At 48.7% G+C, this 23,175-nt stretch overlaps 2 protein-coding genes across 2 annotated transcripts in view; one reads left to right on the top strand and one right to left on the bottom strand.

The window, feature by feature from the left end:
* The window catches only part of PARP12 (poly(ADP-ribose) polymerase family member 12), a 41,547-nt gene extending 21,787 nt beyond the window's left edge, over positions 1-19,760 (top strand). Inside the window, exons 6-12 of the mRNA XM_062177244.1 lie at positions 2,927-3,122; positions 7,044-7,185; positions 10,884-10,980; positions 14,964-15,039; positions 16,349-16,479; positions 17,289-17,440; positions 18,663-19,760. Coding sequence (XP_062033228.1) covers positions 2,927-3,122; positions 7,044-7,185; positions 10,884-10,980; positions 14,964-15,039; positions 16,349-16,479; positions 17,289-17,440; positions 18,663-18,985 — 1,117 coding nt within the window. The 3' untranslated portion in view covers positions 18,986-19,760. The remainder of the gene's footprint in view (positions 1-2,926; positions 3,123-7,043; positions 7,186-10,883; positions 10,981-14,963; positions 15,040-16,348; positions 16,480-17,288; positions 17,441-18,662) is intronic.
* A 2,942-nt stretch (positions 19,761-22,702) lies between these two features.
* Positions 22,703-23,175, bottom strand: part of TBXAS1 (thromboxane A synthase 1) — a 180,409-nt gene continuing 179,936 nt past the window's right edge. Inside the window, exon 13 of the mRNA XM_062176025.1 lies at positions 22,703-22,836. Within this exon, the coding sequence (XP_062032009.1) occupies positions 22,762-22,836 (75 nt within the window). The 3' untranslated portion in view covers positions 22,703-22,761. The remainder of the gene's footprint in view (positions 22,837-23,175) is intronic.

Genomic DNA, 23,175 nt, shown 5'->3' with positions numbered 1-23,175 from the left:
TTTAGCCTTTTCTGTAAACTCATGCAGCTGAACTACTTAAAGTTTTTTTTAAATTTCCTAAACGTGTTTCAGTGTTTTCACTCAGTCATTTCAGAGTAAGTAGGAATGTTCTGGGTAGCTTTATTTTCAGATACAAGGCTACTGCAAGAAGTTCCTAGAAAAGTGGATTTAAGAAAATTTATTTGGATGAAAGACATTTTTGAAATCCATGTGTAGTTTTTTTATAATGTGCATTTTCCACAAACTTTTTGAAGACCTCATGTACTTAGCAGATCTTGAATTCAGCTTGTTAAAATATGTTGCCTAGAAAGGAATCAAAGCCTGGTCTTTAAGTATATAAAAATAAATTTGAGTTTGAAGCACATTGCAAATTGATATTGGTAGAATAAGTAACTGAGGCAAATTAATTCCCCTAGAATTGTTAAATAACTCACTCACTACCCCAGGCTTTCTTTTTGAGGCAAAATATACGTGATCGTGAACTGCAATGCTAGTAAGTATGCAGTTCAGTGACTTTTCACAGATGCGTACCCTCATCGAGCCAACCTGCTCTGTTTTATGTTTCCTAACTTCTGTTCCATTCTCTTTCTTTTGCATTCAGGGGAATTTTGCTATTTCCACCCTGTGTCCCAGTTCACTAGTTCAGCCTCATCTAAGATTTAATATGTCCCACCTGATTTGTAAATTCTAATTATTATTTGCTTGTAAAAGTTCCGTCTTTTAGTCTCTTTGATCTTTACGCATGTTTTGGATACTCATTGCAGTGCCTGGGAACACCAGTGTTACAGCTTTTGGTGTTCTGTTTGTTGTTGCTGACTTTGCTCGTGGCATCTTGTTTCCACATATGCTTTGTGACTTGATTTTCAACTCATGGCTGATGGAACTTTTATTTGTGGAAATACTTCTGAGTCCCGAGTTAAAGGGGAATTCCTCCAGAGAGGGCTTGTGTTCACTTCTCCAGGAAGACCTTAGATCTTCCTTTCACACAGACATTGTGAGTCAGCCTGAACGTTTGGTGAGGCTTGAGTGGTTCTTGAGCTCTTCTCCTCCATCAAGAGCTGACGTGGAATGCAGGCAAGTTTCCTGTGCAAGGCAGGTCTCTCCCTGCGCCCCCTTCCTCTTTCCTGAGGACATGGATCTTGTAGGGTCCTAGTTTTATGTAGAAGTTCTTGTGGGAGATCCAGCCTCCTCCTTTACTCGGATCCTACCTACATTTGTTGATTATCTCCCCATTGCTACTAGAAAAAAAGGCTCTGGTTGTTATGTGTTGGTAGTGCCCTTGGACAGCTGCAGGCTTCAGCCCTCACTCACCTCTGGTTGTACTCCGTGCCTTTGGTCTCCAGGCAGTAGTGCAGAGAGGACGGAAGCCTAGCTGACCTGGTGGCTGTGTAGCCGAGCGCTTCCCTTAAACCTCAGCTCTGCCGTCTACCGAATGTTTGATCTTGGGTAGGTTTCTAACCTTCCTGGGCTTCTGCTTTCCCGCCTGTGAAGTGGAGATCATAGTCTCAAACCTCTTAGAGTGGTGAAGACTTAATCTCTTAAAGTAGTCATCTCTCAGGGTCTGCAGACTGTTGGTTCCAGGACTCTCTGTGGACACCTAAGTCTGCAGATGACCAGTAGGTCCCTTAGATAAATTGTGTAGCATTTTCACGTAACTTCCACACACCCTCCTGTATACTTCATTTATTTGTGAAGTGTCAATGGACAATCAGTTATTTAAGATTTATTTATTTATTTCAAAGGCAGAATTTCAGAGACGCAGAGGCAGAAAGAGAGGGAGAGGGAGAGGGAGAGAGGTTGAGAGTTCTTCCTGCTGCAATAGCCAGAGCTCTGCTGATCCGAAGCCAAGTGCCTGGAGCTTCTTTCGGGTCTCCCATGTGGGTGCAGGGGCCCGAGGACTTGGGCCATCTTCAGTGCCACTGCTTTCCCCAGCCAATAGCAGAGAGCTGGATTGGGAGTAGAGCAGCTGGGTCTCAAACCGGCGCCCATATGGCATGCCGGCACTGCAGGCGGTGGCTTTATCCACTACGCCACAGTGCTGGCCCCCTCCTGTATACTTCTCCAACCTAATAGCAGGTGAATGCTGTATACATTATACTGTATTGATTAGGGAATAATGACAAGCAAAAAAGCTTACACATTCAGAGCAAATGCAGTTTGTTTTTTCCTGACTTTGTGGTGGCCAGATCTGCAGCTGTGGAGTCTGTGACTGGAGGGCAGACTAGGATCGGCTCACATCATAAATACTCACTGGATGTAACTGTTGGGATTTTTGGCCTCTAAGGACTTCCTTTTCTTTCCAGCTCTGCATTGCATTTTATTTATCTAGGACTTTTTGTTTGTTTGTTTATTTTCACTTATTTCAAAGAGAGAGAAATCTCCCATTCCTCTTCTCACTCCCCAAATGTTTGCAACAGCTAGGGTGGGGCCAGTGCAAACCCAGATGTCTGGAACTGAGTCTGGGTCTCTCATGTGGGTGGCACAAACCTAACTACTTGGGCCGCCGCCGCTGCCTCCCAGGGTGCACATTAGCAAGAAGCTGGAAATGGAAGTGGAGCCAGGACTTGAACCCAGGTGCTCTGATACGGGAAGTGGGCCTCTCAAGTGGTGTCCTAATCCAATAGCTGTGACAAATGCCAGCCCCTCAGCAACGCATTTTATAGAGGAATACTCCAGCCAGCCTGTTCTGTATTTCTTAGTGAAAGGAACTTTCATGATACCTAGTCTTCCATTTTACCCTGATTTTTTTATTTTGTACAGCAAAACCGACCTGAAAAAGCCCTCTTCTTACCCCTGAAAGCACTTTTTAAGCACGTACGTGTCGCAGTTACTGTTCACATTGACCGGCCGTCTGTTCTCACAGGTGGAGGCTGCAGGACCTGTGTTTATCTGGTGGGATTTTCAGTGTGCCTCTTTTCTTTCGCAGCGTTCTGTGTACCACGCTGGTCAGTGGCTTTCGCTTTGAAACTCTGTACTTTGACTCCATGATGTTTGGTCCTGTGCGGGCTCGCCGGCTCTCCACAGCCTCCTCTGTCACCAAACCCCCACACTTCATCCTCACCACTGAGTGGGTGTGGTACTGGACTGATGAGTTTGGTTCTTGGCAGGAATATGGAAAACAAGTAAGTATGATGGAAAGAGGGTGATTATTCACCCTGGTGATTTAGGGTGGAGGAGCCATTCCAAATGCAAGCACAAAGAGTATCACCAAGACCATCTTTGGTACAACTAAAGCCCCCAAGGTCCTGGGATGATGCACTGGCTTTTGGGGGGATTGTGGCTAAACCAGATAATTTGGGGTTCATTTGTGTGAGCTTCCATCTTTGAACAATTAGATATCTGTTGGCTCATGAGAACTGAATGACAAAAAGTTATAATGAGATCAAGTTTCTTAACTGGTTTTGTTAAATGAGATGGAAAGATGCCTCTCACTTGTTGACCAGGTAAGTCCAGAGTTCGTGACTGTGTGTGAAGATGTGTTTGTGTAGCTGTGGCATAAAGTTTAAGTCTTTTCGAAGTTCCTTTCTGCCATTTCTACAACTTTACAGAAGGTGACCAAGTATAGGGAAACTGATTTATATCAGATATTGATTTGGAATGTAGATCAGGTAGCTGCTGCTGTGAGTTACTTGAAGATGCTGTGGTTGAATCATATGAAAGGGAGTCCCCGTGGTCACTTGTACATGTACAAGTGTAGGGAGACCATTGTTTATGTAGGGACTCCCCCTCTGAAATGAAAATGGAGATACGTGATCTGATAGTTATGTGTACTCTCTGGGTTATAAAAGGCTAAATTAAAGCTTTTGTTTCTTGTTCTTCACTCAAGTTAGAGTGTTTTTTTCCTCTGCCACACTCTGACGTCCCTCTTTGTCGCTGATGGATTCCTCATGCCCACAAGGGTGCATAGTAGGACTTGGGGTGTTTAAACAGTCCTTGGCCAGTGGAAGGAGAAGGTATTGCCTGTGTCTGCTGGTCAGTTGGAGGCAGGCAGTCTCAGCAGTGGCCTGCCTCCCTTGCACCCCAGCACCAGCTCTCCTCACCCTGCTCCACCCTGCCTCTCTTTTCCAGCGACTCCCTCACTGTGCTGTGGCCTGTGTAGGTCAGGAACAGAGGGCAAGAGTCTGTCTTGACAGGGAGGAGCTTACCTGGTTACAGGAAGAGGTACAGTGGCAGACACTGAGCATCCCTGGCCGCCAGGTGGGGTAACATGGGGCGCTGGGGGCACCCCATGCAGAAGCTGTGTTTCCCTGGAATTTGAGGGTGATTGTCGCACTCTGGGGGTTGGTGGACTTGCTCCTCCAGTAGCCCCTCCTTTAGCCTCACCTTCCCCATGCCCTCACTCCTTTGTTGAGGTGCACAGACTCATTTAGAAGAGTTTGAGAACCTGTGGGGATGAGCTACACGCGGAGGTCACTGATAAACCCACTTGCCACTGGGCTCTGGAGACAAAGCCGTGGCCATGCTGAGTTCCAGCTGCACGGTCTCCCTGTGTGCATTAGCCAGTCCGCCTCGCAGGCTGATCTCTGCTTGCTTCATTTTCTCGCACATTCTGCTGTGACCTCACACTTGGATTTCTTAGTTCTCTGCTAATTGCCACTTCAAGACAGCGGTCTCTTGACTCTCAGAAGCACTGAATGCTTTGCTGTCTGAACTCAAGATGGACCCAAACATTTCATGTCATAAGTGACCTGGTGGTTCCCAGGAACACATGGGGACATGTTTCTTCCACATCTCATTAGTGCCTCAACGTGCAAAACTTGGGTCTTCCTCAACTTGACACATAATGTGGCTGCCATTGTTGGTCTCTCCTTCCAGGCCGCCCCCTGCCCCTCAACCTTGGAGAAAAAACTGGTTTCTTCATTCTGCTTCAGCGCCTGTACCTTCCCTGCTCTCTGGCGACCCCGTCTTCAGGGATTTTGACCGAAGGCTGGGGTACGGACAGGGTGGTGTGTCCAGCCACTGTGTCCTCCCCTTCTGTTCCTTTCCACTCCTTGCTTTGTTTCCTCAGACCAAAAAGGGAGCGTTTTTTTCCCTTTTCTCCTTGTTGTCTGGAAGGACTTTGTATGCCGTATCCCTTTGCTTTCCCCACTCCTATCTGATGGTTGAGAAGGAAGGTGGAGTTCAGAAGCTGAAGCGTAGGCACCATAGAAGACCATGAAGGAAGGGGCTGCTTCAAGAATCATACACCCTTTTGGCCCTTTCCAAATGGCCTCAATGAGACCAACTCATTTTGTACCTCCGATTCGGACATCTTTTTTCTCCCTAAAGCTTTTCCGAGTCCCACCTTGTCTCAGTCATTCTTGGTAACTGTCCTCAGCTTCTGCAGTGTGCCAGACAGGCCTCTGTGGGGCCTTGAGTGTGGCATAGCAAAATGTCCACTGCCTTTGCCGCCTCTCCTCTGCTGCTGGACTGAGTTGCCAGAGGCAGGTTGGATCTCGTTCTTTTTATTCTGTGACACCTAGAACTTGTGACCCAGGAGGGCTTGGATGGTGGCACAAGAGGGAGTAAGAAACTACAGGAACAGAGGGAGTTAAAGATGCAGTAACTTCTGTTTTAGTTATTAGTGCAATGTCGACTATAATGATGATAGTTAACAAGTATTGAGTGCTGTTTGTTGTAGCTACTGCGCTAAGTGCTCTGCCTGCCTTGGGATTGTGCTTCTGATGCAGTGAGCATGTCTAGTCCTGCTGTATATTAGGAAGAGCATGGGCTAAGTACTGTTATTATCACTGTTGTACAGTTGGATAACTGAGGGTGATACTAGTTAAAATAACTCGCAGAGATTATGCAGTCACCAGGTTTGAGTGTATTAGTCCATTTTGTGTATATAAAAAATGCTTAAGGTGGGTACTTTATAAAGAAAAGAGATTTATTTCACAATCTTGGAGGCTTATAATCTAAGATTGGCAGCCCTATCTGCTTGGTTTCTGGTGAGGGCCTGTGGGTGGGGCCACAACATGGCAAGGCTATGGCTGTGTACATAGGGACCAAGTATGTGAGGTGGCCTCATTTAATAACATCCTACTCCTTTTTAAAATATTTATTTATTTATTTGAAAGGCAGAGTTACAGAGGCAGAGAGAGAGAGAGAGATAGGGGTCTTCCATCTGCTGGTTCACTCCCCAAATGGCCACAATCGCCGGAGCTGGGCTGATCTGAAGCCAGGAGCCAGGAATTTCTTCCTGGTGCAGGGGCCTAAGGACTTGGGCCATCTTCTACTGCTTTCCCAGGCCATAGCAGAGAGCTGGATCGGAAGTGGAGCAGCCAGGACTCGAACTGGCACCCATATGGGATGCCAACCCTGCAAGCAGCGGCTTCACTTGCTACACCACGGCGTCAGCCCCAACAATCTACTCTTGGGAGAAAAAATTTCCTCCACAGTTCAACTGTGAAGTCACTGGAAGCAGTGCCCTCAGAAATAGTTAACTCCTGCTAGGCCTTACCTCTCAGAGGTTCCTCTTCTATTCAGCATCACCACACTGGGGACCATGCCGCCAACACATGAGCCTTTTCAGGATACCCTCCATGCAGACCCTAACAGGAGCCAGAATTCAAACTCGGTCAGCCCACCCAAAATATTAAATAATCTGGTTAGTCATTATAGAGGGGAGGAAAGATTGAAATGGGTAATTGAAAAAAATTAGACGAGCTCTCCAAGAGACCAGAAGAAGACTCCCAAGGAGGAGGACTGAACTCTGACTCCGGGGTGAGAACCAGCAGCCTTGCGCAGGCTGGGGGCCTGGCGGTGCTGGAGAATGCGTGGCTGGTGTCTCCCGTGATGTCAGCGGCCAGCCCTCCCTGCCAGCAGCCTGGACGCCCTCCTTTTCAGTGCTTCCATCCCTGGTCACCCTGCTAGGCAGGACCCTAACTTTATTGTCTCCACTTGCCAGCATGGCTATCGGGAGCCCCGCTGCTTCCGTGTGTCTCCCTCTGCCACAACCTGCTCCTCGGCCCCTCCTTCCCCATATCTGGACTGTCTGGAAAGTGCCGTGGAGACACCCCATCTCTGCTCGTCACCATGAAGTGTCGGCTTTCTCCTCACAGGGCACAGTGCACCCTGCCACCACCATCGGCAGCAGCGACGTGGAGAAGGCCTACCTGGCATTCTGTGCACCGGGCGCTGGTGCCCAGACAGCCACGCTGAAGTTCCAAGCTGGGAAGCACAAATACGAGTTAGATTTCAAAGGTACCTCCCGCCCCCACCGCCCTCGCCCAGCCATTCTGCGTTCTCCTGGAGGAGCTGTGTGCTCATGTGGCACTCTGGGCCGGTACAGGAAAGCAGAGGAAGGTGTGTGACCCAGAGGGGAGATAGAATGTCAGCAGGTCGTGCTGGCGCTGCAGGATGCAGGAAGAGCTATGTGGAGAGTGTGAGGCAAAGGGAACCCAAGGAGGGGCTGGGGCCACAGCACGGAGGGACCGGCAGGCTCAGTGGGTGTGCAGCATCTGAGGGTTACACTTGGTCTCCTGTGCGGGTCTGAGTGACTCTGGTGCAGAACGTGTCACACCCAGGGTGGCGGTACTGCATCACCACTTCTGTAGGCACCTCTGGCATTGGTGAAGTGCCAGCCAGGTTAAACATGGGTTAGAACATGCTTTAGTGAAAACTTGTGCAGTTGGTTGCTAAAACTGGGACTTGAAGAATTTGTGCCGATTTCCCTAAAGGACTTAAGTAAGCCCAGCATCCTGTGACGGGTTCCTCCAGTGGCCCATTTGTCAGAATTTTTTTCTTTTTTAGTTTTTCCATAGTTCCTCTTAAGCCTTTTCTACACAGATATATCAGCCTGGCTCTGTTCAATTCAGTTTTGCTTCTGATTCACACTTGAAGTGTCCTCTAAGCACAGTGTACCGTTCGGCTATTTTTGTGACCCTTCATTCCATGTGGAGGGCAGCAGTGGCTTTGGTACATTTCCCTAGAGCCAGTTGATTCTGCTTGTGGTTTTGTAGAACTGCATTTTTGTGCAAGAACCTATCAAGTGCCCCTTGATAGGTTCTTCTGGAGAAGTCCCGTGGTTCTCTGGTCTGTGCCGCCTGTGCTAGAGAGAACTAGCTGCAGAGGTACCGTGGCTGCCACAGGTGCCAGACAGGGCAAAGGGCACGAGAGGGAGCGGCACGGCACTGCCCTGCAGGCCACCTGTCTCACTGCTGTTAATCACAGTGTGGAATATTTATTTTAAATATCTGGAAAATACTGAAACATAAGTGCACCAAAGCTGTCACGTGCAGCCTTTGTCAGCTCATCCCCAGGGACGTAACAGGCTCTTAGGATGAGAATGGGGAGGAACACACGCATCAGTTTGATAGGTGTGTTTATTGTAGTCAGCCGTAAGTTCGTTTAAGTGGGCACAGTCTTTGTTTTTTGTTTTTGACAGCTGCAAATGGAGTTTGAGGTGAATTGGCTTCTCCTTTCACAATGTCACTACTGGGTATAGTGGAAGCAGGTCTCAGATCAAACTCTGCCACACATATTATTTATTTTTTAAAGCCTTACTCATTTATTTGGAAGAGTTACACAGAGAGAGAAGGAGAGGCAGAGAGAGAGAGGTCTTCCATCTGCTGGTTCACTCCCCAGTTAGCTGCAATGGCCAATACTGCGCCCATCCAAAGCCAGGAGCTTTCTTCAGGGTCTCCCACGTGGGTGCAGGGGCCCAAGGACTTGGGCCATCTTCTGCTTTTCCAGGCCATAGCAGAGAGCTGGATTGGAAGTAGAGCAGCCAGGTCTTGAACCTGCACCCATATGGGATGCTGGCACTGTAGGCAGCGGCTTTTCCTGCTATGCCACAGTGCTGGACCCTACACATATTTTTTATTTATTAGGAAGCCAGCACATTTTAAAAACACAACGACCGGCGGGTGCCACGGCTCAATAGGCTAATCCTCTGCCTGCGGTGCCGGCACCCTGGGTTCTAGTCCCGGTTGCCCCTCTTCTAGTCCAGCTCTCTGCTGTGGCCCGGGAGTGCAGTGGAGGATGGCCCAAGTGCTTGGGCCCTGCACCCCATGGGAGACCAGGAGAAGCACCTGGCTCCTGGCTTTGGATCAGCGTGGTGCGCCGGCCGCAGCGGCCATTGGGGGGTGAACCAACAGCAAAAAGGAAGACCTTTCTCTCTGTCTCTCTCTCACTGTCCACTCTGCCTGTCAAAAAAAAAAAAAAAAAAAAAAAAAAAAAAAAAAAACCACAAACCACCACGACCAAATGAACTGTTCTGCAGTTTTAGGAACACTTAGCTCTGTCCTTTCAGAGACTCCTCACAAAAGTTTCACTCTAGGCAAGTGCTAAGATGGCAGAGGCAGGCTTCTGGCATCCTGTTAGCTGGCATCAAGCCAGGCAGAATGTCTCCGAGCCCGGGCTCACCTAGGCACACGGCCCAGAGTATGCCCTGTAAGCGTGAATGAGGGAAGTGGAAGGGAAGGGGAAGGTGTCTGACACACACAGTCCCTAGACCTTGAGTAACTGAGGCTCTTCGCAGGTGGTCACGGAAAGCCCATGTAAGTATGCTAATGAGTGAGGTGTGAGTAGAAGATTGTGGGGGGTAACAGAAGGGCCGTGGTAGCTCCGTCTGATTGAGGAGCTCTGGATGAGAACGTGGGTAGCCCTCCAGGAATGGTGACTACTGGGTTGCAGTGTAAGAGAGACACACCTGAGTTATCATAGTTTATGTTCAAATGCAATAAGGTAAACCTATTTTATTAAAGATTTATTTGAAAGAGCTACAGAGAGGCAGAGAGAGAGAGAAGTCTTCCATCCGCTGGTTCACTCCCCAGATGGTCGCAATGGCCAGAGCTGAGCCAATCCAAAGCCAAGAGCCAGGAGCTTCTTCCAGGTCTCCTATGCAGGTGCAGAGGCCCAAAGACTTGACATTTTTTTTTTTTTAAGATTTATTTTTTTATTTGAAAGAGTTACACAGAGTGAGAGAGGGAGAGAGAGGGCTTCCATCTGCTGGTTCACTCCTCCAGTTGGCTGAAATGGCCAGAGCTGCGCCAATCCAAAGCCAACAGCCAGGAGCTTTTTCCAGGTCTCCCATTTGGGTGAAGGGGCCTAAGGACTTGGGCCATTTTCTACTGCTTTCTCAGGCCATAGAAGTGAGCTGGATCGGAAGTGGAGCCTGGTCTTGAAATGGCACCCGTATGGGATGCCAGTGCTGCAGGCAGCGGCTTTACCCAGTGTGCCACAGTGCCAGCCCCATAACCTACTATTTTAAAATTAAAATATTTCTAAAATTAAAATGGCTTTTTAACCCTGAGAGTAGAAAGTAAGCATTGACAAGAGTTTCCTGATTGGGGTGGGGATATGTTCTAATCTATGTATAGTATTTGTCATTTTTCAACTTGAAGAGTTCTCCCCACCTCACCCCTGCCACCCTCAGGATAAATTGGAGGGCCTTGGGATGGCAGCAAGAATTTTGATTACTAAAGATGGTATGAGTTTAAAAAGGCTGATAAATTCTGTTAAAGTCAATTTAATCAACTAAAAAGTCTTAAGAGTGAAATTATTATATTAACTCTAAATCCCACTAACTCGAGATGTGGTAATTTGGTCTCAGGCTGGGCTGAAGTTTTTCTATATCCAGGCTGAGAAAATTTGCTAAGCAAAATAATAGTTTAAACAAGATTGGAAGTAACAATTTAAAAGCACTCATGTATAATTGATACGTCAATTACTAATCACTCCTCTATTCATTATACCCAGTCTCCTAAGAATACCTATTTTCTTTATGAATATTTGAGATGTGAAAGACTGCTTTGTTTTTAACAGACTGATTCTGGGCTTTATACACTTGAATTAGCTTCCCAGCCCATTTAATATGTGTTTATAAAACATCGTGCTCTAGCACGTGTGTGTGTGTGTGTATGTGTGTATGTTTTCATTTGCTTTTTTTTTTTCTTCAGCCTTCATTCAGAGAAACCTAGCTTATGGCACAGTCAGAAAGGTTTGCCGCCGACCCAAATATGTGTCCCCCCAGGATGTGAAGACAAAGCAAAACTGGTAGGTGCATTTCGGGAACATATCGCTTGGCATGTGTTATCAACTGGTGTGTGATTGGCTGCAAGAACAGGAAACCCAGCCTCGGCTGATGATAAAGGGCATTTATTGGCCTGTGTACATAAATGTTCTAACACTCCACTGTCCTTCATGTTCTAGTTGAGAGTCTTTCAACCAGAGTGAGAATTATGAATTATCCTTATGAATAGAAGCTGTTTTTTAAATTGTTTATTGGAGAGGGAGGGAGCATGTACAGTAGCTCATGTCTACAGGTTCACTCTCTAAGTGCCCACAATAGTCAGGGTGGGCTGGGGCCACAGCCACTAGCCAGGAACTCAGTGCAGGTCTCCCATGTGGGGGCCAGGGACTCAGCTACTTGAGCCATCACTGCTGACTCTCAGACTCGACATTAACAGGAAGCCAGACTCTGGAGCTGGGAGTCAAAGCCAGGCCCTCTGCTGTGGGACACAGGCATCATAGGGGTCTCAGCTCCTTGCCCAAAGGCCTGCCCTGGGAGAAGTTTTGTGGTCCATGATGATAAGGATGCTTTTTGTGACTGTAAGCCAGGCTAGACTTAGCTCATCAGTTTGTCTTTTCAGACAATTGAGTCATAGACCTGAATTTTTCAGAATACTGAAATGGTGATATGTTTATACCAATGTGAACTTGTGTATTTTGGTACTTGAATATCACAGAAATACCAAAACTGCTATTACAGCTGGTATATCATCAAAATACCAAAACTGGCATTACAGTCACAAATGGGCCAGCCTCATCCTCCAAGTGGGTTTTCTTCTATCACAGTGGCTACCAGGAGCTAGTAGATTAGCCTCTGGCCTTGTGAGCATACTGGGGGGAAGAGAGACTGTCTACAGATACTGGGGTAGATTCTCTGAACCAATAGCATGGTTTTAGACTTGGGCAGGCATGATGGGATTGGAGCAGGACAAGAAGGGGATCGGTATTCTGTCAACTACCTGTGGTTGACATACGTGGGGAGGGTAGCCTGGCGGTGGAGAGGTCCCACTGTGCCCTTTACAGTTGGGTTTACCACGGCCATGCTGGAATTTTAGCCAGCATTGCTGTTAGCTGCTACCCTTCCATTAGCCTGGGAAGCCTGCTTCCGTTTTGTTTCATGGAGCACTAACAGTGCTTCTGTTGGTTCTTTTAAAATTTCACAGCTTGACTTTAGTGGCTGATTGTGAGGGCTGAAAAGACCATTTAAAAAAGAGTTGGATACTCTTGAACAATGTACAGTCCATACTAGAAGCAGTGCCTCATGGGTTCAGGCCTAGCAAAGCAACTCCCTGGGAATGAGCCTACCTTTTTTCTTTCTTTGCTACTTATTTCTTCCTTTTCTTACATAAAAGGAAAGTGCTGTGTATACTGTTCTGTACAATTTTTTTCTCCACTTAAAAACAGATCCTGATAATTACTGTTTCAGTTCACTAAGGTCTCTGAACTGTCTGCTCTAGTGGTTCTCCGTCATGTGTATATAGCATTTATTTAATTTGTCTCCTTTGGGTGGATGTTTGTTCGCTATTACAAAGTATAATGCCACCGTGAACCATCTGGTATGTATGTGTTTTAAATTTTGAAGGTAGGTCATCAGATTAGAGTCCCAGAAGGTAAATGGAGTTTTGTTTCATGGGTGTGAACTACCAGGCACTCCCAGCAGGGTGTATGAGGTGCCCGTCTGCCTTCACCTTGCCGCAGAGAGCCATCAAGCTCTTGGGCTGTTGCCGTATCCGTGAGTTGGGAAGGATGTGTCCGAGTACTTTAGCCTGCTTTCTCTTGTGAGTGAGGTTGAATGTTTTTCCTAATGTGTAGGTGCCATTTTCCTTTCTTTTTCAGTGGAATGTTGAGTTTTTGGTCCATTTTTCTATCTGCATGTTATTTTGAATTGTGAATGCTTCCTTATATTTATTCATATTTTCACTACTTTGTGTCTTTTCAAAATTTCCTTCAATGTGGGCAGACATTTGGCAGAGTGATTAAGACACCTCTTGGGACTCTTACATCACATATCAAAGTACCTGGGCTCTGCTACCAGTTCGAGCTGCGGGAAGCGGGAGTGGAGCTGGGTATCAAACCCTCACTGTGTCCTGTCTAGATATGTGTTTTTACTTACCCTGCTTGAGAATCTTGGGCTTCTGGAAGCTGTGGTTGGTGTGTCTCATCAGTTTTGTTCTCTCTCCTCTCCCCTGAGCTTCCCTCTGCCCTGATCAGGTTCCCATGAGGCCTCCTCCCTCTCTCCTCCACGGCTTGGCGTCTTCATGCAGTTCCTGTCTCCTTATTGCTCTGGGTAATGTAGTTTCCTGTATCTTTCAGCTCATGAATTCTCTTCATGCCATCTGCTTTGCTTACTAGCCTGTCTCTTGAATTTACATTCTCAAAGATCATACTTTTGTAATTCTGTTTGGTTCTTTTTCATATCTTCCAGATCCTTTTATAGTTTTTTGTGAATATTTCTTAAAATTTGTCTTTTATTTCTCTTAGCATAGGAAGAATAATTGTTATTTTATAATCTGCTTGATGATTTTGTCACCTTAAATCTTTGTGGGTCTGTTTCTGTCTGAATGATTCTGGTGGGTTCTCCCCTGGTTATTTTAAAGCCACGCCATTGTCCTGGGAAGGTTACTTGTAGAAGTTCTTAGAATGAAGGCACAAGCCTCGTGCCAGCAGCAACAGAAGGTAGATTTATTGTAGGACAAACAGTGAAAAAGCATAAAGGGAATGATTTGGAAGTCTGGTTTCATAGTCCTTGTTCCTAAACCTTTGGGCCATCTGTCTGTTAGGACTGGTTTGTTTTTAGTTTTGGAATGATAGTGTGATGCCTGTAATAATGTGACCCCCTGTAATTTGACGTGTTACTGTATCCTCAGTAGAGATTGGCTAGTCACATGAAGAAGGTTAATTCAGACCACAGGTAGCCTCTTACCCATTCTTGTCAAATGTCTCCACATGAAGGTTTTTTTCTTCTTTTTTTATTTAAGATTTATTTATTTGAAAGGCAGAGTGACAGAGAAATCTTTTGTCTGCTGGCTCACTCCCCAGATGGTCACAGTATCTAGGGCTAGGCCATGTGGAAGCCAGGAGCTAGGCACTCTGTCCAGATCTTCCATAGGAGTGACAGGGACTCCAGTACTTGGGCCATCATCCACAGGCATATTAGCAGGGAACTGGACCAGAAGTGGAGTAGCCAGGACTTGAACTGGCACTCTGATATGGGATACTGGTATCCCATGCAGCAGTCTAACCCACTGCTCAGTGATGCCCATCTCCCAGATGAATTTTTATGTCAATTCTGTTTTTTTTTTTTAAAGTATTTATTTATTTGAAAATTGGAGAGAGACAGGCAGATGTCTTCCATTCACTTGTTCACTCACCAGATGGCATTAACAGCCAAGTCTAGAGCAGGCCAAAGCCAGGAGCTAGGAACTCCATCTGGGTCTTCCACATTGGCAGTTGGGCCATCTTCTGCCTTCCCAGAGAAGTTGGATGGGTAGTGGAGTAACTGGGACTCAAACCAGTGCTTCCACTTGGGATGTTGGGATTGTGAGCAGTGGCTTAACCTCCTGTGCTATAATGCCAGCCTCAATTTCATGTTTTTGTTTTTGTTTTTGTTTTAAATTTATGGCATTTATATCACTGGGGCTCTTGTTTTTATTTAAGTCTTTAAAGCTCTTCAAATTTTAAACTGGATACAGGTTTGTGGCCCTGGGTATGCTGGTTTAATGTGCACTATCCCTTGTACGTTGTGATTGGGAAACAGGTGAGAAGTACCTCTCTCATGACTGACTATTTAGGGTTTGGCCACATAGTCAAAGGTAAAGTGCTTGTGCGTCATGGATATTAGGTTCTGTGCTTCCTGTCGTTCCCTGTCTGTAAAATGTGGTAAGCTCAGACTCAAGGAGACCACCTGTGATGATTTTTTTTATGTCTAAGAATAAAATGTCTGAGTGGCTTTTGTTTACATCTTGTAGCCATGTCAAGTTGCAAGGCCCAAAGAATATCCCAGACTATTGGGACTCCTCGGCCCTGCCGGACCCCGGCTTTAAGGTATGGGACTCCTGCTGCTTAGGGCTGGAAAGGAGGGTGTTTTGTAGAGATAGGTGAACGCGGACCGCTGGCTGCTGTTTCCGTTACCACTGAAGAGGCCAGGAGGCTGTGGCTCATGGTTGCAGGAGGGCAAAGCCACCGGAGTACGTGGGCTGATTTTTTTTTTTTTTTTTTTCGCTCCGGATCTTGAGTGTTTTAACCCAGGGGATGGCTATGGCTCCAAAAGGAAAGGATGTTTTGTGGATGGAGGAGGATGCGCTATGAAATTTGCTTGAAAGGGCGGAAATACGGAGCTTATGAGCCAAGCTTAGCCAATAAATTTCAGTTGTAATAAATTTTTAAAAAATATTTTAATTATCTTAAAGGCAGAGTTAGGGGGAGAGAGAGAGATAGTCCATCCTCTGGTTCACTCCTCAAATGGCCACAACAGCTGGGACTGGACCAGGCTGAAGCCAGGAGCTTCTTTGGGGTCTCCCACGTTGGTGCAAGGGCCCAAGGAGTTGGACTGTCATCTGCTGCTTTTCCAGGCCCTTAGCAGGGAGCTGGATCAGAAGTGGAGCGTCTGGGACTAAAACTGGCGCCCCTATGGGATGCTAGCATTGCAATTGTGGCTTAACCTGGTGCACCACAACTCTAGCCCCTAAATTTCAGTTTCACTAAGTAAGTGAAGGAAAAGAGAGCAAGGGAGGATTTGAGCGTGGTGAGGGACATTTAGAGGATGAATTCCTGTTGGAAGGTGCTAGATACTAGGCGACAGGCGACTAGACAATTCGATACGCGTTTGGGGCCTGCCCTCCAAAGGGTGCTGTGCTGAGCGCCGTAGAGTACTCAGGCTGATGTCCTACACAATGCCTGGTCTGCATGGGATGCCCCTGACATTTCACGTCTGCCTCCTGCCAAGCACTGGGCAGACAGGTGTTCACAGCTTGATGATCCTTGTCCTGAGAGGACTCCTGTCATGGAATCCGTGCAAAGCACATGCAGCTTCCCGTAGTGCGGGCAGGATGTGCTAAGCTCTGGAGGAGTTCAGACACTGAACAGCAGCCCCGGGATCTCAGATGTGCTGTCTCCTCTGTGCGAAGGAAGAGCGGAGCAGAGACATGCCAGGCACACATCTGGGCAGGCTTCACAGTGCGCACGAGGGAAATGGCGAAGGTTTGCAGGATCCTGTGCCTGCAGAGATCGCAGCTGAGGGCGATTTCAGCCGACTGCCTTGCTTCTGCAGTTGTAGCATGTGCTGTCAGCCTTGGGAAGGGATTGCCTGTACTCCGCACTGATGGTAACCTGCTGAACATGTTGCTCCTTGCAGAAGATCACCCTCCACTCTTCCTCAGAGGAGTATCAGAAGGTCTGGCACCTCTTCAACCGCACACTGCCTTTCTACTCTGTTCAGAAGATCGAGCGAGTCCAGAACCTGGCCCTCTGGGAAGTTTACCAGTGGTGCGTGGGACTCACTTTTGGTGGGCTGGCGGCCATGTCTCCTGACCCCACTAGCTGCTCGCCAAGCATGCCCCAGGCTTCCAGGAAAAGCCTCATGCTGCTGTGTGCTCAGAGCTGTGTGTCTGCTTTGCCTGACTTCATCCTGTGGGGTGTGGGGTAGTATAGCCCCTCGTAGAGATGAGGGGCTGAGCTTCCACTCCTATCATGACTACGGTGAAGCCAACACTTAGGCTTGTTCCCTCTGCCTCTCTCGGGACACCTGAGCCGCAGGAGATCAAGGTTGCGGCTGGAGAGCAGGGGCCTCATTTTGGGGCCAGAGGCTCAGCATGTTCTTGTCCCTTCTCCGTGTGAAAAAGAAGCCCACGGCAGGTTTCCGTGGAGGCTGGAGCCTGCTGGTGTGTCCTCCTTGGCTGGGGTGATGTCCTCCACACTGCGCCAGGATGAAGTCAGGGTCACAGCAGCAGGGAGACCACTGCTGAGACCCACTGACCAGCAGCTCCTGCTTTCCCACTGCCCAGCTTCCCGGGCTTAGCTCGCTCAGAAACAGGGGCGGGGAGGCGTTGGGCGCTTGCTAGGCACTGTGTGTGGCAGCCTGAGGAGCCTGCAGAGGCCCAGAGCTGTGGAAGGGAGGTTTCCCTTTTGCTGTATCCGGGGCCCCTGCTCTGTCCTCATTGCCATGTCCTGGCCCACAGCCCTGCATCTCAGGTCTGTGGCACTTCTGCTATTTGGCAAAAAGTGTGTTTCCGGTCAGATAGGCTGTCTCTGACGGCCCGGGCCCACACACAGCACACGCTCTTCCGCAATTCCAGGCAACGAGGGCAGATGGAGAAGCAAAACGGAGGGAAGGCGGTGGATGAAAGGCAGCTGTTCCACGGCACCAGCACCAGCTTCGTGGACGCCATCTGCCAGCAGAACTTTGACTGGCGGGTCTGTGGCCTTCATGGCACTTCCTATGGCAAGGGTAAGGCGAGGACAACCCCCACCAGCAGAAGCCACCTTCCTGGGGCCCAGGAAACTGTCTTACGGCCAGCTGATGAGGAGCCTGAGGGGCTCCAGCCTGAGGTGATGAGCTGGGTCAGTCAGTGAGCAGTGGTGGCCTGGCCCCTGTGTGGACACCCTTGTCCTCTGGGGACACCCACTCTTACTCTGCTGCCTCTGTGTGTAGCTAGGGGCAGGGTGGCCCAGCCCAGTCAGGACATTGCTTCCCTGTGAGCAGAGGCCCTGGGGGGAGATGATAGCAGTTTGGGAAACAGGGGCTACCTGCCCAGCCCTGATAGAGTCCCAGGACTGTACCTCTGCGATTTCCTTAGAATAGAAACCTGAAAACCCGAGACACAGTCGTGGAAAGTTGTCATCCTAGCTACTAAGTGTGTTCCTGTTTAACTTATTTCTAAATTTTATTTAGAAATAATTCCAAACTCACAGGAAAGTTGCAAAAATAATGTGTGCATGTGTATATATAAAAATAATATCTGTTAACTTGTTAAATGTTACCTACATTCATCAGTTTCAACCTTCTGTCATATTGGCTTTATCACCTCTTTCTTCTTTTCTGAATCATTTGCAAGTAGATGGCATGTATCCTGCTTCTCACCCTTTAACACTTCCTAAGAACAAAGATGTTCTCTTCTAGAACCAGCCACAATGTGGTGAGCAGACTTGGGAAATGGAGGCATCTGCAGTCCAGATTCCAATTTTTTCCTTAGTTTCAGCCCAACACGGTGGTATCTGGGGCCTAAGGGACAAGAGCCAGTGGTGGGCTTGCGCATCTGAACATGGTCCTGGGTCTGCACCTGGCACGCTCCGTGCCTGGCACTGTGGGCTGCTGGTGCTGTCAGAGGGCTGCAGGGTGGCATCTTGTGCACTTTCACGCCGCTCCCTGAGGCTGGGGGGGCATGCCCACCCTTGAGCTGAGGACACTGAGGCTCGGGGTTAAACAGCAGTGCGCGTAGAGACCTGTAGGTTTTGAATGATGGATTTGGAACGTGAGCTTTCTGTCTGTGTGACGCGCCCCTTCTGACCTCCTGCCCCCCTGCCCCATCAGAGGCCTCTCTGTGAGGGAAACGTGAAGAAAGTGACAGAGGAGCAGAGGCCACGGCGTTGTCCACCGTCAGGGCACTGCGTCAGCAGGCCGGCGGCCCCTCTCCCTCTGGTGCTTAGAGGAGCCGTGTGTGTCATTTCAGGGAGCTACTTTGCCCGAGACGCCGCCTACTCTCACCACTACAGCAAGTCTGACTCTCAGATCCACTCCATGTTCCTGGCCCGGGTGCTGGTGGGTGACTTCATCAGGGGCAACGCGGCCTTCGTGCGCCCCCCCGCGAAGGACGGCCAGAGCAGCGCCTTCTATGACAGCTGCGTGAACAGCATGTCTGACCCGTCCATCTTTGTGGTCTTTGAGAAGCACCAGGTCTACCCTGAGTACCTCATCCAGTACTCGACCTCCTGCAGGCCTGTGGCTGGGGCCTCCATCCTGGCCACCCTGGGCTCTCTGTTTGGTAATCGATAGTGAGCACTGCCAGGCCCCTGTTGGGCCTTGCAAGAGCTGTGTGAGAGTTCGGGTTTTGGGGTTTTTAGAAACAAAATAACTTTTAATGAACTGTTTAATGTGGACTTCTCGATGAAGTTGCGTTCTTAATCTTTTGCTGATAAGGGTTTTCACTTTTAAGTCACTTTTGGGCTCCCTAGTGGACTCGCCAGCAGTGATTGTAGGGAGCCCATTTTTGCTTTTTAATAATGGATTTTTATTCTCTTTGTTGACTTTGCTGCATATTGGCACCAGGTACAGGGTTCTATACACTATTTTATGGATTTCTTTTAATTTTTGCGAGTTTCTGTCTCTACAGTGCTTCTGTTTTCCAGGGTCTTGTGGCCTCTGTTTTACTGTTTGTCAGCATGACACAGTGGCCACGGGTAGAGGAGGACCAAGGGTGGCCGAGGGCAATACCATCACTTCTGTTTGTGGCTCTGGCACTAATCCAGAGAGCTCTGCAGTGGATGCTCCTAGGCGCTGGCATTGTTTGGCTTGTGTCATGGCATCAAGCGGTGTCACCAAGCCCCTGCTGGTTTCTCCTTGTCCTGGTGGGGGTCGGTTATCACTTAGAGGAAGCACATTGACCCTGGCAGGCGGTGTGGATGAGTGCCCCTGCCAGGACCCTTGGGTCTCAAGTGCCCAGACCTTATCTCCAAGCACCCTCCAAGTGTGGGCTTTATGTCCCCCTGAGATCGAATATCTGTGCTGCAAATGTCACACAAGAGTATGGAAATAAAATATTTATCTGAACTGGCTGAAGACCATGGCGCATTCTTTGTTGAGCACCTGTTGGGGACAAGGCACTTTCTGGGGTGTTGTGGGTGATCTTAGCTTGAGCTGCTGTACCACAGACTGATAGTTTGTCAACAGTGGACACTTATTGCCTCCAGTTTTGGAGGCCGGGAAGTTCAAGATCAAGGGTACCTGCAGAATTGGTGTCTTCTGAGGGCCCACTTCCTCATAGGTAGCTGTCTTCTCTCTGTCACCTCACATCATGGAAGGGAGCCCAAGAGTCTTTTTCAGGACTTTCTTTATAAGCCCACCAATCCCATCGTGAAGACTCGACCCTCGTAACCTGCTCACCTCCCAACACCGTCGTGTTGGGTTTCAACATGGGAATTTAAGGGGAACAAATACTCAGACCACAATGGGGATGTCACAGAGCCAGTGTCACTGGCTCTGGCTGGGCTGTATATGGTTTATCAAGGAGCCGACGAAGCCGAAGGTTCAGGGATCCTCACTGGCTGCCCTTCGAGGGAGGGCCTTTGGAAGGGGCCTAGCAATATGGGACATGATCATATGTTTTGTTAAAATTTGTAGAAGTTATATATTGGTATTTTTTTCTCCCAATGCATATATATATATATATATATATATATATATATATATATATATATATATATGAGGGTTTATTTTGAAGCCAAAAAATTACTGAAAGCAATGCACAGTTTTTTCATAATGCATTTTCTATGAACTTTTTGAAGACCTCTCATATTTTCAAAATTTTCTTGTATCAAAATGAACTTAGCTTTTAATTCTACTTTTCTGTGAGTTTTCTGCAATGCCCCCATCTATAGGAAGTTTCCGACCTCACAAGACCCAGGCTCGCCCTGAGTGGACAGTGTGGCTTGCTGTGTGTCCTCATGGCACAGCTTGTGGGAGCCTTCCTGGGTACCAGCATGTCCAGACGGCAGAGAAGTTGGCACTTTCCTAATGAGTGACTCGATGCTTCTACTTTTGCTAGCTGGTCCTGGAGTTTTCAGGTCCAAGGCTGTTTAACTAGTTTTTCCATCTTAGGAGTGACTTGAAGCCATGCGCAAGCGAATGTGGTTAATGAAGCCACAGGTGAGTTGAGTTAAATGATCAGAAAATGAAGAAGCAACACCCTTACCACCAGCAGGGCCAGCCTCATAATTGCACATGCTGTTATCTTCAGAGTTCCCAGCGTTTTCCCCACAGCCTGGTGAGTCCTGAAGTTCGTTCATTGCTTTGTGATTGTCATTATTCCTGCTGCAGTATAGCTGGGAAGGGGGCGAAGGGCTGTCTGGAGAGACATGGAACTAGACACTTGTCTGTCAAAGTCTGAAATGTCAGGTGCCTGCTGAGAGCTAGAGGAATGGGACACAGGTGTGGGTGGAAGGGTGACAGGATGGGATCCCTGTGGCCGAGGGTGCCCGGTGGGTGCAGTGGACATCGTGATGTTAGGTTACCAGAGTGACCATACCTCTGCAGATGTTTAGTACAAAGACAGGGGAGGCTCTAGGGTAGGGACATGTATGTGGTTGAGCGGGATTTGTGAGGACCTAAGTTGCGTATAGGGAGAAGGTTTTGTGGCAGATCCAACCAGGGCAATTCCTGCCCTTTCCTACCCTGTGGTGGTTGCTGTTGGGCGTGAACAGCAGGTTTTAGGCAGAGCTAGGAGTTGGGGTGTTCAGACAGCAGAGGGGCAGGGGGTCCAGTAGTTCTTGCACACTAGGAAGCCTCCAGCGCTGCTTTTGAAGATGGGGACTACGGGGATGGGGAAGGTGAGGAGCACTGGGCTCGGGGCGTAGAGCCCAGGGGCCACAGTGGGGCAAGATGGGGAGGGCCCAGATCATGGGGGCTGTGCTCTCCAGCAGGGAGCTGAGTGCTGAGTTGGGCTGAAGTTCTGGGGTGGCTGTGGGGTTGTTAGGCACATGGGAACATCTGGTTTCCTCCAGAGGCTGAGCCCCTGGCCAGGCATTGTAGGGGGGCTGTGCTGCAGAGGGCAGGTGGTGGCAGCCAGGGTGTGGGGCGGGTGACAGGCTCTCTGGGACCTCTGAGACAAGTACCGGCTGGGACAGTGTGGGGGTGAGGTGCCCTCCTCTGGGGAGGCCAGACAGTGAGGAGGGGCACCCTGCACGGGAGCTCTGGGGGAAGCAGTGCCGTGCCTGTGCTGAAGGAGGCAGAGAGAGCCAGCTCTCCTGCAGTGGCTGTTCGCTAAAGGTGTGTTGGCAGCATAAAGGGTGCACAGAGTCCGCTAAGGCTGTTGAGACGCAAGGCCGCTCGTGTCCAGCAGAGGAGAGAAGAGCCTTGGTCTCGTCGGCCTTCCTGTTCACAGCTGCTGTTGGCAGACCTGGATTCCCTCTGCAAGTGCTTTGCCGAATGTGACTCTTAGTAACTAGGTTTACTAACATTCACCTCTATTTTCAATCTTTGATCCAAATTAAAAGATAGAATTCTGGTTTTAAAAACTAGATTTCAACCTGTATCATTTTTCTGTCTGGAAACTTACTACAGACCCTCCCTGGGGAAGTGAAGGCACACGAGGGCTGTGGAGGCACTCCTGAGGCTGAGCCGCTGGTGCGGGTCACTCTGGTGTGCAGGAGGCTGAAAAGCCAGGGCCTGGTGCTGTCGGGAGGCTCCCCGTGTCCCGCTGCCCCGCACTGTGGATGCCTTTCACCCTGAGGCCAGGGCTGCCTTAGAACCCCACGTTCTCAGTCATTTTGTCCTAGCTACGTTTTCACTGCCTTTCACCAGCCATCCAACTAGAGTCTTAGCTCAGGGTTCAATCATGGTCAGAATCATGTGTGATACATGTTTATTAAGAGTTTAGTAAAATGTAAATAACCTCTTTTATACTTGAATATCAGGCACCCTTTTAATTAGTCAATATTTTCTCAAAAATAAGAATTTCCACACAAAGATTTTCTTTGAATTTGGGGGTGCCCCCGTCATACTGGCTTGCGGGTATTGTTGCTACAAGCTGACCCCCTTCCCAGCAGCCTTCTGTATCAGCGGGGCACAATCCTGACGTAGACACCATTTTTTGGACTTAGGGCGGATTTGGAGTCCAGCTGCAGCGGTACCTACAGTGAACGAAATGAACAGTTGTCAGGTTCATCGTATCGACAGCAAAACTTGGGCAGCGCTGGGCGTGCAGCAGGGCTTGGGGATACGGGGCTGTGGGCTGAGGAGCGGCCCAGCCAGGAGTAAGCGGAGAACGAACCTCAACTGGACCAGAGCTCCTTGAAAAGCCAGCAGAGCTGCCTCCTGTGGCCAGCCCTGGGGCCCCCACAGCACCCCGTTCATAACATCAGCACCCCTCTTGGCCATGTTCCCAGAACACCGCAGGCCAGGAGCACATTCAGGCCTGCCTTCCTCCCACTGCACAGGTCTGGGGAATATGCAGGAGCACGTCACATTGC

Source organism: Lepus europaeus, chromosome 1 (assembly GCF_033115175.1).
Source record: "Lepus europaeus isolate LE1 chromosome 1, mLepTim1.pri, whole genome shotgun sequence".
NCBI classification, from domain to species: domain Eukaryota; kingdom Metazoa; phylum Chordata; class Mammalia; order Lagomorpha; family Leporidae; genus Lepus; species Lepus europaeus.
The sequence above is the reverse complement of the archived record's forward strand: the minus strand, read 5'-3'. Positions and strand labels throughout refer to the sequence as shown.